General features: G+C 37.3%; 1 protein-coding gene across 1 annotated transcript in view; it reads right to left on the bottom strand.

The window, feature by feature from the left end:
* The window catches only part of FHIT (fragile histidine triad diadenosine triphosphatase), a 485,571-nt gene that overhangs the window by 420,742 nt on the left and 48,058 nt on the right, over positions 1-16,771 (bottom strand). Inside the window, exon 2 of the mRNA XM_086619148.1 lies at positions 2,394-2,515. Coding sequence (XP_086475274.1) covers positions 2,394-2,493 — 100 coding nt within the window. The 5' untranslated portion in view covers positions 2,494-2,515. The remainder of the gene's footprint in view (positions 1-2,393; positions 2,516-16,771) is intronic.

The raw sequence follows: 16,771 nt of genomic DNA, 5'->3' as shown, positions 1-16,771 counted from the left end.
CCAGGAACAGAGGAACTCTTTCCTTACCATGAATACTAAGCTCTTACTATTCCTGCTTTTAGTTACTATTAGCACAGTTTGACTTTCAAGTGTCAAACTGAACTCACAGCATTGGCAGCTGGAAATAAACAAAACACAACTTTGCAATGTGTTAATTGAACAAACATGCTTTGGCATTGCTCAAATCATGAACACTGAACTCCACTAGACCATCTTGACGGAATTTTTTCCCCAAGTACAGCTTTATTTTGAAATTATTACAGCAAATTCACAACTCCAATCCCACGTTCCGTTTCAAGATGGAATTTCAACCTTACTAGTTAATTAAAGCCACCACCTGGAGTGAGCTGGCTTTCAAACTGAATTCCTTTGTCTCTCTAATTCACACACATTAATATTTTATTTTCTACTTAAAAAAAAAAAGAAAAGAGTAATGTCACAAGTGTGCCAAAGACAAGGCAGATAAAATTATTGCAATAAAACAAAGAAAATACACTTGTTACTGTCAGGTCTCCAGACGAATGCTGCATTATACAGACATTTTAAAAGCTTACAACTGCAAATTGTTCTATTTTACATATTGTATTCTAGCCTTTGCATCAAGATCCTTTCTAATTGTAATGAGAAAAGGAAAGAGTTGAGTTTTTATTACCTGAACATTTATTCAATGGAGAAACAAAAACTGCATTATATATTACAACACGTGAGCTATTAAAACAAAGTGACACTATAAAATATGCTGCAATACTCATTAGGGGATAACAAAGCTAAACCTGAGCAAATAAATGTATCTGTCAACCAGTCAGCAATAACTATACAACTAGAGTTTACAATCTTTAATTATTTAAGAAGGAAAGAAGCTTGTAATAATTAAGTTTTATAGGCTGCTTAAATTGTCATTACTAGGTGCTCACAAAGCTTTAAACCAAGTATCTTTCATGAGAAACAGCTCTTCTCTATTTTTTAAGAGCAGACTCAATTGTTCACTTCACTGATTAATTGAAAAGAATCATTAACTATTGTTTTTAAAATTTCCACACACAATACAGATAGCATTTTATTTACCCTCTGATCTGGATAATGCATTTACCAACATACTGCTCAGGTGTTTACAGGCTCTGCATCTCACAGTGACTGACGTGATACTGTCTTTAGATAGCTTTGAAAATGTTGTGGGGTTTTTTTTAATGAAAAATCTATAAATCACAGAAATTTACATCATATACTTCTGAAACGTGAAGTTAAGAAGATCTATTCATTTAATTCATTAAAATATATGGGTGAGATAGTAACACCTTTGAAGTTTCTACAAAGTCTATGCACTTCGCCATGCTCCTATAACCAAATCGTCTGATTTTCGGTAGACAGACACCATTCAAGGCAGGTGTGGAGAGAATTTCTACATTGAACAATTATAATCTCCAGAAGTGATGGGAGGAGAGGAAGGTTCCATAATTCAGAAGAAACATATTTATGGGTTTTAAAAAAATACATTAGAGGTGACTAAATTTTATATCATACATTAATTTATGAAAGAAACAACATAAAAGTGCAGAAGAACAAGAAAGCTTTCAGTAAACTCCACATGACTTTCTTCTTTTCATAAAACACATTCAGCCATTGCCCGAGTCTCTACTAAAATTTTACCATAGACCTCTATGGAAATTATCAGTCTTGAGTATTTCTCAGAATTTTCACCTCCAGCTACTGAAATCAGCACAAGTTACACAGCAGCAGGGTTTTGACTGGAAAATAATATGCCTCACTACAAAACACATGAAATAGGTACATTTAGCATCTTGCAGAGTCAAGTTCCTGCACAGTTTCTAAACTGAGAATTTTACTTACAACATGGGGCTTCATTTTTTCCTCAGGCGATGTGTGCGCTCTACAGATGGTGGATTTAATCCATTCCTACCTAAATTAATAAAAGCAATCTGTCCCAAAAAAACCAAGAGTTTTCATTCAGGATTCTGTTGCCACTCGACAAATTGTGTACATTTAGCTATGAGAAGTTGAAAATCCTCCGTAAAGAAGTTACCACATCTAAACGTAAGTGACATTATTAAAAGGGAAGCAGGATATGTTACTTAGCATAATATGAAATTTAAGCAGTACCACCTCAGATACACTTTAAAATGCTTTTAGTAGCACCTGGTTGTTTATACATCTTCTGTGGCGAAAAGGTCAATAGAAATTCACCTCTAAGGTCACAGTTGCTAAGCAACTGTTTGGAGCAGTTCTGCAACACTGATCAAGCGCATCACGTTCCACTGCCTGGTTGCAGAATAAACCCGCGTAGCATCCTACCTGGCCTTCCAAGTGCACCGAGCTCCTCCTGCTTTTCCCGAGAGCGCGGGTGCCCACCGGCGAGGTGCTGCTTGAAAGGATACGCCCTGGGACCACCGGCCTCCGGTTCACGAGAGCGAAGGAAAGTTCAGTCTTCAGGAAGACCGCGGAGGGCTTGATGAGGTGCTGCCCAAATCTCAGCATGATAAATGTTAATCTTAAGGGTCTGAAAGAGACAACAGTTACGATAATTAAAGGACTAACTTTGCCTTTCCAAACAACAGAAGTGAGACAATCAAACTGTCCAGGCAGCTTCTGAAAGTAAGTGCTTCCTGGGCTCACCAAGGCATTGGGTGTTTTGAAAAGGTTGGTAAGGCTTTCCTAAAAGTATCCCTTCTTTGAAGGGATGGTAGAAAGGGCTTATTTCCAAAGCAAAATTTTACATATAATTTCTTCAACCCTTTTCTCATCATCTTGGCAGGGCTACAAAATTCTAGACAGAGAATGTAATTTCTCCCTCTCATTTTCATTTGTTCTGCATTGTATACATTTGAGTCATATGTGCTTGGACAAGCACAAATGGTATTTCACATGCCCTTTGCCACAATGCAAATCAATGCACACAAGACTTACAAGATAAACAAATGACATTTTCTAAATCAATCTCTCCACTAAATACCTCAATTGAAGAAATACTGATAAATTAAGGAAAGCATATTAATCATTTTCCATCCATGCTTTCTAGTTTGAACAAGTGGAACATGAAGACAATCAGTAGTTGTGTGCAACATTTTCTCTTATGCAAAGAAAGCCAAAGATTTCCACTTTCATTCACTAAAATTTTCTCTCCTCCTGGTGAGGATGAAAACCCTTCTGGAATAACTAAGGCACAATCCTAACAGTGTCTATTTTAGGTCTTTAAGCCCTAGAGTATTTAAAGTATTTAATTCAATCAGAAATATCCAAGGTGCTGCAGGGTAAAGCACGAAGTAATGAAGAATTTCATGTGACACAATACTTCAGACACATCGAAAGCATTACACTACCGTTACCTTGCTTGAACCAAGTGACTAATCAGAAAATCCAGTTTAGTAAGCTGCTTCAGATGGGGAAAGATACTGTTAGAGTCATGTAGGGTCTTTTGCTGCAGTTCTTTTCTTGCAAGCTTACTGTGTTTAGTAAAACCCAAACTTAGTTCTTAGTCTAAAAGATTTATTCTGATTTAAGGTCCCACTCCTTGTATATGCTCCGACAAAAATCACATGTAACAACGCCCCTCTAAGTGCACACACTTTGAAAGCGTCTTTGAGAAGCACTTGTTCTTTGGAAGTTCTGGCTTTTTCAGCTATCTGATTCTACAAAAGAACTTGACTAAATTACATTAAGGATAGCAGATGCATCTAGTCAGGCTTTACACCAGAAGAACTTGTATAAAACTTAGTATAAGATACAGTAACCAACCAGATGACTACACGTTCAAGTAATAAACATTCTCTAAGCAGGCACTGTGTCTTGTTTTATTTTTGAAAATCACCGATTAAAATAAATGCTTGAGCAGACCATGGAAGAGTGAAGATTTTAATCAACCCTGTTTCAAAGATCTGAAAAGGTTCTATAATTATTTTTTTTCCCCATAAAGTCCACAGATTGAGTGTCCAAGAAGCAATCCAGCAATACTCTGGACAGAAATACAAGTACTTCCGATCATTTCTTATGCTGTCTTCCAGGCACCTGAAAATCAAAAGCACTGTCTAGAGACATGGAGTAGGTTTAAACACAGAAACAAGACTTCAAAATAACAGATCGTGATTTTAAAACCTGATGCTCTGAAATTCTATTTAAGAAGGCAGAGAACCTGAAATTTTGATAATCACCAGGAGAAATCCTCTGGTGTTTTACTACCATAAACAAAAAAAAAAAACCCAAGAAACAAAGCACGATAAGGTTGATGACATTGGAAATAAGGCCTTGATCCAGTGCTTCAACAACTGAGACTCCAGGGAAGCTGGAAATGGATGACGTGCTGCTTTTCTATTTTAATTATCTATCTAAAATTACTAGGGGCTCTTGTGGGTCTTGCTAGTGTAATGGTGATTCTGAAACTCACAGTTAAAAATAATCAAATCCCAATCTGAAGTGTAGGTTACAAAATTTTTCAAGTTGCAGAATGGAATAAATATGGATAATTACAAGAACCAAGGTTAAATCTGTGTTAAGGGCTTCACGTTAAGGGCAAGGACATCTGTGAGGTAAAAGTTTTGCTAAGTCAAAACATTACTGCAGGTAGTGGATTTGAGACAGGCAAGGACCATATTGGAGAGTTGATAAGCAATAAGAAACATTTTTATTTGAACAAGAAATCCAATACGAAGATCATCTCTTCTAGCTTAAATATCTAAATATTCTACTACATATCTAAATATTCCACTATCCTACCCAATACCCTACTATCCATACAATAAAGTATTTCTCTCTTCCCCTTTAACTCTGAGGATTCGGAATCCTGTTTAGATTTAACAGTAGACTACTTGTTTGGCCTTAAGACCTCCATTTAACATCTACATACAAGAGATGTTGAATTCATGGGAAATCCTGAGTGTTCAATATCTCAAAATGAGAGGAGTTAGTGCCATAAAGCAGTTGGTAGAACATACTGGAATAACAGAACAGAGTCCAAATTCCAAAACTTGACATTTGGGTTTAATCCAAGTCGAACAGAGCACTGTAGCCCGCAGATTGCTCCAGCAAATAACCTGTGGCAGGCAGAGAAGAGGCAGAATTCCCTGGGCCCGAGAAGCTCTTTCACAACTGGAAACTAAGGCCATGACTACAAATCTCTACATCATCATAGGCAGTTTGTGCAACCTCCAATGAACCTATAGAGCATACGTCTGCAATCCACAGTAACACCATAAAGGAGAAGGGTCTCTTCAGGATATTCACCATCATCTGGACCCTATCAGTTACTGACTATAATTTCATCACTGGAATGTTTTTATTAAAATTAATCCTAAACTGTACTGGGAAAAATACATATCTGATGGCCCTATCAGTACAGTAACATACATCCTTTTTCATACTTAAGAGATATTTTCAAAAAAGATCTTGTCAGTTGAATTGACATCCCGTATAAACACACTCAACATTTGCCAAAATACACATATTCTATATTATTAGCCACAGAGCTTGGGTCACCATTACTTTCTAGTATTGATGGGCATTTTCAATGCTTTAAAAACAATTTAAAATGCATTTCCAGACAATGCTGAATGGATCCATACATAGATTCTGTGGATGACAGAATTTAGGCTGACAATACCATGTATTCGTAATACACCTACCACATACGTCCTCACTTATTTCACTGCCATCTTGCTAAAAAAAGTCCAGAAAGGACCACTAAAGTAAAAGAACTGGCCTCACACCTCCCTAAGCAATAGTTTGAAGAATCACATTACAGCAATTCTGGGTTGACCCAGAATTATTATAACATTTTTCCATCTCGTGCATAGAATTAATGCAGGTATTAAAACCTTTTCTATTTGCTTACTTTACAATAACATATCTGAATAATGTACTTCTGTCTCTTGATTCAGACTAAATAAATACGGCACGTGTTTCAAACGAGTGTGTCAGTTGTACTGGTTGCGGTATGTAATACTGCAGACTTCCCAGTCCTGTTCTCTTCAATTCTGAAAGGGGATTATGGGAATTTTTTTCTTAAACAATTACTCACATCTATTACATATCACTTAAGCTGTTTTCTGCCCTAGTGATCCTCTGCGTTTTTCTGTATATCGTGATCGTCTGTGCTCAGAACCAATACAAATGCTAAAAAATACATCAGGGAAATGAGTAATGGGTACAACTGAAAAATCCATGGCTGCACAGCAACGCACTGCAGTAAGGCTGGAATGTTCCAGAGTGCAGCAAGGCAGGAAACTGCTACCAGCAGAGCAAGTTTTCAGCCATCTGAGTTCTACCTGTTTATTGCCTGAATGGCCTGTAAACAAGCAGAAATAAAGAGTACAGGTGTAAGCATGCAGGTCACGAGATGCAAATAGTGTGTGCATAAGCTTTCCCAGCTGATTGGAATCACCTCACCAAGTCTGTTCCTCTGGGAATTTCCATTTTTCATATAATGAGGAGGTCATTGCCAGCTAAAATAGAAACTAAATATAATTGGTGAAAGATGTTTCTTCTTTAATGATAGTAGTCTTTCTAATCCCGGTAATAAGGAGGACAATTACATAGTAATGTTAGAAAAAGAAAGAAATCCATTTCTGGTAAAAGAAAATTTCAGCCCAGTTTAACACAGTTTCTATTCCGACTATTCAAATGAAAACCGTATTTACTCTTCTTCATATTGCACGTATACATTACATTGCCTATTTCATCTGCCTCATTTTCCTAATTACATTTCCTTCAAGCTGCGTTCCTACAGTTGTAGGTGGGAATATAGCATTAAAGGCTAACATGGCAAGTAGACTAATTTTACAGTCACAACAGAGCTCAAATCTGTATAACTCATATTAGGAAAAAATAAAAAATAAAAATACACTGTCATTCTACATTACACCCTGAAAAATAAGAGTGCTAAAATTGAGAAAAATGTTGAGATACACTGAAATATTTTCAAATGTTTTGTAAAATTTCAAGAATAGGCACATTGCATTTGCCCAGTCTATATAAACACTACTCACACATTTAATGTATTTTTGAAAGGAATTCTAAACACAGGTCTCAATTCTCCAAGTTTATTTGCTTTTGGGGGCTAAGGTTTTCGGTTTGTGCTTCATTTTTTACGTAGCAAAAGCTGTAAAATTGTTGGTCAAATATACAGAGAGACCTCTGAATAGAAGCGAAGGTTGACCTGTAGACAGGTCCCTAGGACATCAAGATAGGTGTCTGCTTGTCACATGTCATCTCTAGAGTCGGAGACCAACAGCCCAGAAAAATGTTGCAACTTATTTTCTCTGTACTGGCTCTAAGGAGTGATGGCACTAATTCCTCAAGTCTGTCCTCCCGCCTCCGCAGACCTCCCCACTGGATGTTTAACTGCGATGATGCTGGCAGTCCAAAATGCCCCTTTATTTGCTCATAGAATTCCTTGTCCCTAATGACAAGGTGTTGAGATCACCACACGCTGGAAACCCAGCTCAAAGCTTGTGCTAGGCGATCACGTGAGCACTGTTGTAGGAAAGCCATGAGTCTGGTTGTGACGAGAGAACACCAGATGATGCAAAATGGGCTCTAACTAGAAGTGCGTGTATTAAAGAAAACCAGTTACAATAACATTACCTTTCTGTGCTGATGTAAAGGAATATTTTAGAAGCAATCTGAGGAGTATTCTTGAATCTTAAAGTTTGTCATTTTACCATACTAATATCACTTGTTCATTAATGTTGACACTCCTGATTCTGCTACTCAATTTCACTGTAAAAACACTGCAAATTTATATGGCAAAATGAAAACAACTTAGTTGATTTTCACTTTTTTTTAGATGTCTTACAAAATTCAGTAAGATAAGACAACTTGTGTCACACACCGTAGTTAAGGTAACAAAGTAACGCTCCAGTAAATGATGTTTATGGCTAACTTCAGATTTTTCCATCGCATTTTCTCAGCTGCCCTTTACCCTACAAAACTATATCCTTCAATGCGTATTTGGCATTTTTTCCTCTAAAAGGCTTCATTATGTGGAAAGTGATATTCCTACTTAGACATCTGAAATCTGCACCATGTTCAAGAAGTGACGTACAATGGAGAACACGCTGCATGCTATCTCCCCTCTCTTCATGCTTTATTATTTTTTACTCATTCCTTCCCCTCGCTGCCACTTCGTGAGGATGAAATTCACACAATTCAGAATATTACTTATTAAACGGAAGCACATAGCAATGAACCTCCTTGTTCCTAGCAGCCAGTGTTTGCCATTTTGATCAAAGAATACTTAAAAGTACTAACAAAAAGAAATAATTTTAATCTAAAAATCACTCAATTTTTTCACTAGCCCCTTGTCCCTAGAGTGGCTTTATTCTTCAGCATCCTCCACTCCCACTCTTATACAAGATTTGACTACATATTTTGAGTTCTTCCCGTTTCAGAAAACAGCTTCTAATTAAAAAAACCCTCTCCCTCTCAGCGAAAGAAAAATACACCATGCTACTGCTATTTCTGTTCTGAAAGGCCAGGAAGAATTACAGAACTAGAAAAGGTGCTCAAGTGTCTTTGACAGCCACAGTCCAGATTCTCTCCATGGGGACGGTATTTAATGCTGTACGTGGGGTTGAAGGGAAAAGCTTGTGTGGATTATTTTCCATTTTCACCACCCACAGAAGCTACTGAACAGAAAGCCCATTAAATGCGATGCATGCGACCAATACCAGCAGTGTTGACAAGGACCGATTCCTCATGTCATACACAGATTATGATGGACTCAAATCCACTACACGTGGCTTCCCCTGCTTAATCTAGCAGCGAAGCAAACATCAAAATTATTACTGTTTAAATATATCGCCATTTTCTTAGCATGGTCAATCAACCTAAATTATCTACACCTAAAATTAAAACAGACGGCGGTCTGTTGCATAGTACCTAAGCGCCTTCATGTGTATGATGCTAAGGGCCATCCATTATGCAATCCCATACCCTTGCAGCTCAAGCCGTAACAGTGTTTTCCAGTCCCTCTGGGACAGTATTTTTCCATTCTGCTCTCACAGTATTGCACCTGGAAGCCCTGGTATTGCTGTTACAGCAGATTTTCCTATGGTATGACTATGACCACCATGAGAATCATACCTTCCTCTACCCCCTTCTCCTACTGCTTCTTTGTAGCTTTTGGGTTACACCAGTGGACCCAAGAACGTGCCTACACAAAGTTTACTAGGCAGCACCCAACCCTGGGCAAAGCACACTCCAGTTAACATTAGTAGCATCATGAGCAGGAACCTGAGGGAGGCCTGATGAACAGGTGCTGATGAAAACTATGTAGTTCCCCATTATACTGGGTCTGACTGGGATGGGGTTAACTTTCTTCACAGTAGCCTGTATGGTACTACATTTTGGATTTTTGACAAAAACAGTGCTGATAACACACTAATGTTTTGGCTACTGCTGAACAGGGCTTTCTCCTTTTCCCACTCCGCCCACCACCAGCAAGCTGATGTATGCCTTCACCTGTGGCTCCCGATAATAAAGCTGCATGCCTCTAAACCTGTCTCGAGAATCTTCGTGCATCCAGCCTAGCCCTCAACACAATATATTTAAAACAGAAGATACACAAAATTTGAATAAAACACTGTTAGCCTATTTAAAAGCTACAGGTCAAATGCAACACTTGCATTCACTAGTCGTACTGGGATCTGAACTTACAGTCCCCAGAATACAGCAAAACTCAGATCCATTCTAAATGCCAGTACAGACAAGTTAAATTTTAAGAGGAGCCTTACATGCTACTAGAACATCTTCCTGCTGCCTCCTTTAGATTCTGACCTATTTTGGTTCTTTTTCCCTTATATGTATTTATTTATTAAAATAAATGATACTTTCTTTTTTTTTTTCAAAATTGTTCCTCTTCAGGCACTAAACACCTTGCCTACTGCACCTGATAAGCTAACGTGTGGGTACACATGCATATAAGTCTGTGTCCTCAGTTTCCTCTTTCCTGGTTGTCTGGTCCATCATTGACATGACTTTTACAGTCTTCATTTAAAAAACAGAATCAAACGCCAAAATCAATCAATCAAACCAAAAACCCCAGCCTGCCCTGTGCCTAAAAATCTCCCCACAACCCCCCAAGAAGCAATTCAAACCTCCAGACAGCCAAGACTTTGTTGACTAAGAAGGATACAGACACCTAAAAGGAAGCGAACAGCTCCGTAGCAACACTGTAAAGCAATCCCAGCATTGACAAGTTAATCAACAAATGCAGAATCAAGCTGGATATCGGAAGCGATATACCATCCATAATACATGTAGAGGGCATAAATATTTTTAAATGATGTAGAAGTAGTTGTCAAATTCATTTCTACAGCAAGCATTTTGGAATACAAATTAGGCCAACTTGTTTGTTTCTTATAATTCAGGTAAAAAGTGCGAAGTCATACACAATAAATGAAAAGGTTTGTAGAGGCAAAAGAACTGTACCATCTATTAAATTTAAAGACAAATGAAGACTTAGAAGAGCCATGAAAGCACTAACCACGCACTGCCTCCTTCAGCTGTCCATGTGTTCACTAGAAGATGACTCATACAGCATTTAACCATACTGAGAAAATAATTCTGGCAGCAGAAACCTATTCCTTGCCTCTGTGCTCACATAACAGCTCAACTTTTCCTTATTCTAGGACTTGTTTCCAAGAATAACATTGATTTTTTTTTGCTATTTTGACACCCTAACTATACTCGCAACTAGCTTTTTCAAAAAACTTTTACGATTACTAACATGAAATAAAATTCCTGACTTGCATTATACAGGAGTTGGTTTCTGTCCCTTTCATGCCAGAATGCATAAGCATGAACTTAACACACTGCGATATTACAGAAGATATCTTTCAAACTGAATCCCAACCTAAGGCCTGATCTAGAGCTTCACAATTTTCTCTGCTAGACATCTGTCCCCACACAGTAGCAGAGATGATCCAAGATTATGATTCCTCATTCCACTATCATCCAAGAAGACGACATGAATCCAAAAGTCTGATAACTAAGAACTTTTTAAAAATCCATGTACTATATCAGTGATTTTAAGGAAGATATTTTAGGAAATGGGATACAATCATCAGGTTCACCTCCTCATTGACTTCTACTGAAGGAGCAAAATACGTACAAGCATGTATATGCAATAAAATAAATGGTGTTCACAAATCTTTCCTTAGTGTTAATCGCCTAGAAAAAAAACAAAACAACCCACACAAAAACCCCCACACACTATATTTTAAATGTTGATTAATAACTTGCTTCCACCATAGCTATTATCCTGATGCATGGCGAAATCAGGGTTTTAGTTTTGCCTGTGCAAGTCATTCTGATGAACGAGACCTTTAGTGTTGTAATAACTATTGTGAGTAATGGAACCACAATGGCTTTTATTAAGAAGGAACACTGAATAATGTATTACCAACACTAAGATCAAGGGAAAATACATTTTCATCAGGGAAAAAAATATTAATATCAATCATGCTATTTTTTCAAGTAGAAAGGTGAAAGGCAGAAAAGGAAAAAATTTAAGAAAATGCTACACAATATGCAGTAAATGACAGAAACTATACTGTGAAAATCCTTTTTTCTAGGGCGGCTACCAAGGGCTACATTACATGCTAGAGAAACAATAAAAGATTGTGACATTTCTTGAGATACGTAAGTGTAAGGAAAACTCTGATGAAGGTAGAGATGGAAGGTCGCTATAGAGACCAGCACACTGCACACTGAAACACTTGAGTTTAAGCTCATTTCTTTTGAGGTCACAAACTAAGAGAGCTGACATGATGAAACGACTAGGATTGGGTTTTTGCCTCTTTTTTTTTTTTTTTTTTTTTCCAGTGGAAAAAAGTGGCTTTAAAAATGCAGAGAGAAGAAAAAGCTGTCGTGTTTTAGCATTCTTATTTATTACTTATATAGCACTACATAAAGCCACTTTATAGGCTTTAGAAATACACACCAAAACTAAGCCTTCCCCTGGAGTGGCTTACTATTTCCTTTGAGTGCACGCAATTTGGACATCTATAGTATTGGACAGAAGAGATGGGGCAAATAGAGTTGCAGCAGAAAAGCTGCAGGGAGCTGAGTGAAAAGCTTCAAGGAGTAAAAAGTCCATAAGAAGAGGAGAGGAGACAAATCGCTCTTCCCCAAATTCTGTGATGGTATAAACCAAAGCACAATCAGAAAGAGAGAAAGAAAAGGATGTGTTATAGCAAAAGGATGATCCACAGAACTTGAGGCCAGCACAGGATTTCAGAAGTCCAGAGTTCTTTAACTTATGTCACTGAGAAACCAGTTACATCACCTCAAAAAAAAACCCTTATTGATGCAGCATCTGCTTTTAAAGATTGATTTTCTGTATTTTGTTCATTTGTCCTTTAAACTTTCTGATACTTAGCACCAGAGAAATTGAAAGGTGCAGAAAGTTTCACCTTCTTCAGATGAAACTACTTTAGTTAAAGGACTGCACAGTTACAGTAAATCCAGCCTTACTAAAAAGAAAACTATCAACAGAAAGATTGAGGCAGTTGAGACTTCTGAAAACTCACAAAGAAAAGCAAAAAGCTGCACATATGCAGGGACTCCTGACCATACTTTCTGCCCATGTAAAGAGAAATAAGACACAAACAGGAAAAAAAAGTCTGGGATTAGTTATCACACTTATATTCATTCTGAAAGCAATGTATTAATACTAGACCATGGTTTTGCCTCTGTAATGCTATGAATTTGTTATATTTGGAGCAATTCCTGTGATACCCAAGTGCCTCCACAAGCATTTTATCTTGCTGAATTAATAAATGTAACACAAACGTTTAGAGGAAAATGCAGACACTGTACTTTACCTAACAATTCCTTAGGCATAGAGATTAAAAGAGTCATTTAACAAAAATTTATTGTCAGATTTACATTTATATATAGCTAATAATACTAGATAGTGGGTTTTTTACATTTATGTACAGTGCATTTATGTCTAATGCTAGATGTTGGAATCTTTAGGACACACCATTAGCTTTCATTTTATCACCTTATGTATGTACGTGCTCTCCAAAATAAAGTCATTTAAATCTGGTTGTTCCATGGGCACTGGATTTAATGGAGCCTCATTTCAAAGGATTTATGTCCCCATCTTTCCCACATCTCTTTTTTGTTCCCCCAGCAAGAATGAGAGCCCTTCCTCAGAGCGCTCAGAGTATCCCAGCCAGGTGAGTTACAGCGGTGTTGTGATCAATCGAGGCTTCTGCATGTGATGAGTTGCCAGCCCAGAGGCCACACTTGGGAAGAAAAAGACACTCCCATCAGATAAGCAGGTCAAGGCCACTGCCCCAAAATGGATTGTTGTGACTGTACAGTCTAATTACAGAACCACCACAGTACAGGTACGTATTTAATGATATACTACACAATTAAAAGAAGTGCTGCTCTAATGCTGAACTTTGTTAGATTTATTTTTTTTTAATGTCTATACAATAGTCACAGGCAAAACGCAAGCGTGCATGACTACTTCTTACTATTTCTGGTTAATTTAAACCAGTAGGACTGCAAACTGCATGCAAACAACGGATGAAAGAAAATTGAGAAAATAGCTGTAATGATTTGCAAATCTTCCCAAAAAAAAGACCATATGCTTTAATGAGCTATATGAAGAAAAGTGGTCATGAGGAAAGGAATCTGTCTGAGAAAGAGGTTGTACGCTTTTCAAGCTTTAACTTCCCCTCTCCGCATGTTTTCTCTCTGATTTTCCACAAAAGCTCTATGTATATTTTACCATGTTCGGAAAATGGCAAATATCATTCCTACTCTCTGGCCGCTTCCTGGTCTTTATCAAAGCTCCGTGTAGCAGGGATCGCAGCTTTCTGCATTTTCGAACAGCGCATTATGAGGTACTCGGTCAACAAGGTAATTTTGAATAACAACCAGGCTGCAAGTCAACTGAAAGAATAAGCAGATTTTGGAAAGGGAAACAAACTCTTTCTCACTGTCAAATCAGCATTAAAGCATGATGAGAACCTACTTCTAGTTTTATTGTAGTTGGTTAGATAATTCTAAACATGATGACTTAACTAGATTTAGGCAAAAATAGGTCAGTCTTACGTGATTATTTTTCAGAAGATGTTGCATACCTGGTACCAGAAAATCGACCCTACTAGGGTTATATCAAAATACATGTATTTACTGAGTATGACCGCTCTTCATAAGATATTTTCTGCTGATAAAAAGTGGCTTGCAGTTCCTGTTATCTAATAGACACATGTATCAGATATAGTTGAGTAAGATACTAACACTAGTAGGTTTGAGTTTAGATTTTAGCAATAAGACCTGACTATTTTCCCTCTTCTTCACCACCAAAAGAGCTATATTTCCTTGTCTAAAGCCAACGTGAGGTATGTCAGAGTCTTTACTGGACACAGACCTCAAAACACAGGTGGTGACAGATGTTTATTAAAAAAAAAAATGGTCAATGGAGTGTTTGTCCATTTCAGCCTAAAATTTTGTTTGAATGTGGTCATGGACACAATCATGCTGGGGAGAATTTGTTTTTCATATTTTCTAGAAAACCTTGCTACAGCGAGAGATCTCTCTGAGTGAATCCACCTCCTTGTATTCAACTGTCTGGACTTGAAGAACAGGCTGCAGTGTGGTGCCATGACATAACAGTAGCGAAACTGAGGCTCTTAAATTGGAATATCAGAGGATAATAATCCGTGCAATGTTTTAATGCTACAGTAAGCCTTATCTAGAGTAGGACCATGAATACTACACTACCTGTTGAAACAAATGCAACAATGGTGGCTATCTCCCAAGCACATTCAACATTTAAAGATGTTCACCTTCAATTGCTTTCTTTAAGAGCCTTTCTTCCACTGTAGATATGAGCTCTTAGCAAATGAACCACTAAAATATATCATATAGTTTTCTAGCTTCAGTAGGTTACTTTCAGAGTTAGGACTTAACTCAAGCATATTCTCCTTTAATTACTTTACACAAACAAGAGAAGTCAAAGATAATTTTGTCAATATTCTCAAAGTCAAATTTGAAAAATACAGGTGTGATAATCTATTTTCTCCAGGGTAATACTTGTAGTAAAAATGCAGAGAAGTCAAAACCAAAGAGGAAGATATTGTGGTAAGAGCCTAAACCTGCATTTTCAGTATGCTGGCCTGCATCTTCTTTGGTAAAAGGTTAAGGGTTGCTTAAAATGTTTCTTTAAACATAGGAAGATTTTTAAGTGCACATAATTTCTACAAGTATTATTTTAATGGTCTTATGTCATATCTATGTCATAGCATGTACTAATTATAACATTTAACCATATATGCACACCATTCTCCAGCTTTCTTTTTACTTTATAGTTGCCAAATATCCTGAAAAATACGTATTTTAATCTATCTAAAATGACTCTGAGGTTCTTTTCTTTTTTTTTTCTTTTCAGGTAGTAGTTTTTTTTGGTTTTTTGTTTTTTTAAACCTACTTTCACCCTATAGAATTGCATGAGTCACATAATTAAGTCATAATCCAAGCAAATAATATTGTATGGTTTTGCTGTATTTCTGGTTTCCTTTCCAACTTTGCATCACTTCAGGCATCAACCAAAAAATATTTTAGTGTTACTCCTTTTAACTTTTCAAGATTAAAAAAACATTTATGGTCACATGGTGAATTGGAATAACTGAGATAGCATTATGTTCTCATTTGTCAGTAAACCTGATAACATTTTAAACAAGTATTGGGTGCCAGATGACTGTTCTGCAGCTAATTCTGGAACAAATTTCTGTATAATCTACTGAAAGTGCATTGGAGTTCCTTGCCAGCAAGGCTTTCTAATAAGATATAGACATCATTAAATCTTAATCTACAATTTGCAGGAAGAATGTTTAGGCTGAAGCACAGCAAACCGGCAGAGAACTCAACTGGAGATCGCTCTGTAGGTTCAAGAATTTGGCTGCCATTTGTTAAAGCTGAAGCTCTAATTTATTTGTGAATTCCTCAGACTTCACTGGTTTCCACTGGACATATAAGTCTTAAAACTGACTGCTGGCTCAGTTCCACAGCCCCCACTTACAGCCCTGACTGCTTGAGCACCAGTATCAAATATTTGACAGAAGGTGGGCATAAATTGGTTATTTCTATTGAAAACTTTGGACTATCACTGCACCTCTTAAATAAGGGATGTTATTTGCCTGCTCTGTAGTATTGAAAAGGTCATTTACATGATACGTGTGTACTACATAAGCTAACCAGTAGGTAATTATACTTAGTCACACAAAGTTCTCACTTTCATTTTTTCCTCAACAGCAAGAAGTTGTGCTGAAAGTAACGCCACAGCAATACCATAAAGCTCTGGAAATAACTGGTTCTAAGCTGTCTGGAAACGGTTACAACTGTAAAGAAAAGAGACCTTGACTGAAACTACTGAAAAATTCATTTTCTCTTCTTGTTCTAAGAGATTTATTGGCTTACACAAGTACCCTCCATAGTCAGGACAAAACCTCCCAACTGTTGCCTTCCAGTTCCATATAAGCTGTGCGCTTGGCACAACAGGAGCAATGTAGTCTAACAACAAGCTAAACACAGGCTAATGCTAAAAAGATGTTTAAAGAAACTGCTTCTTTACCTAGCTAGGCAATTACAACATACATAACACTGTTCCTGCGTGATACTACAAGGTACCGAATACAAACTTTTCCTTAGGGACCAGTACTGCCATGTAAATTTTCAGTACATGCACTTGAGATGCTGAGGAAGATATCTAGACACAAGGAAAACATACCTGAAGCTGAAG

Source organism: Tauraco erythrolophus, chromosome 12, assembly GCF_009769465.1.
Source record: "Tauraco erythrolophus isolate bTauEry1 chromosome 12, bTauEry1.pri, whole genome shotgun sequence".
NCBI lineage: Eukaryota > Metazoa > Chordata > Aves > Musophagiformes > Musophagidae > Tauraco > Tauraco erythrolophus.
The sequence above is the reverse complement of the archived record's forward strand: the minus strand, read 5'-3'. Positions and strand labels throughout refer to the sequence as shown.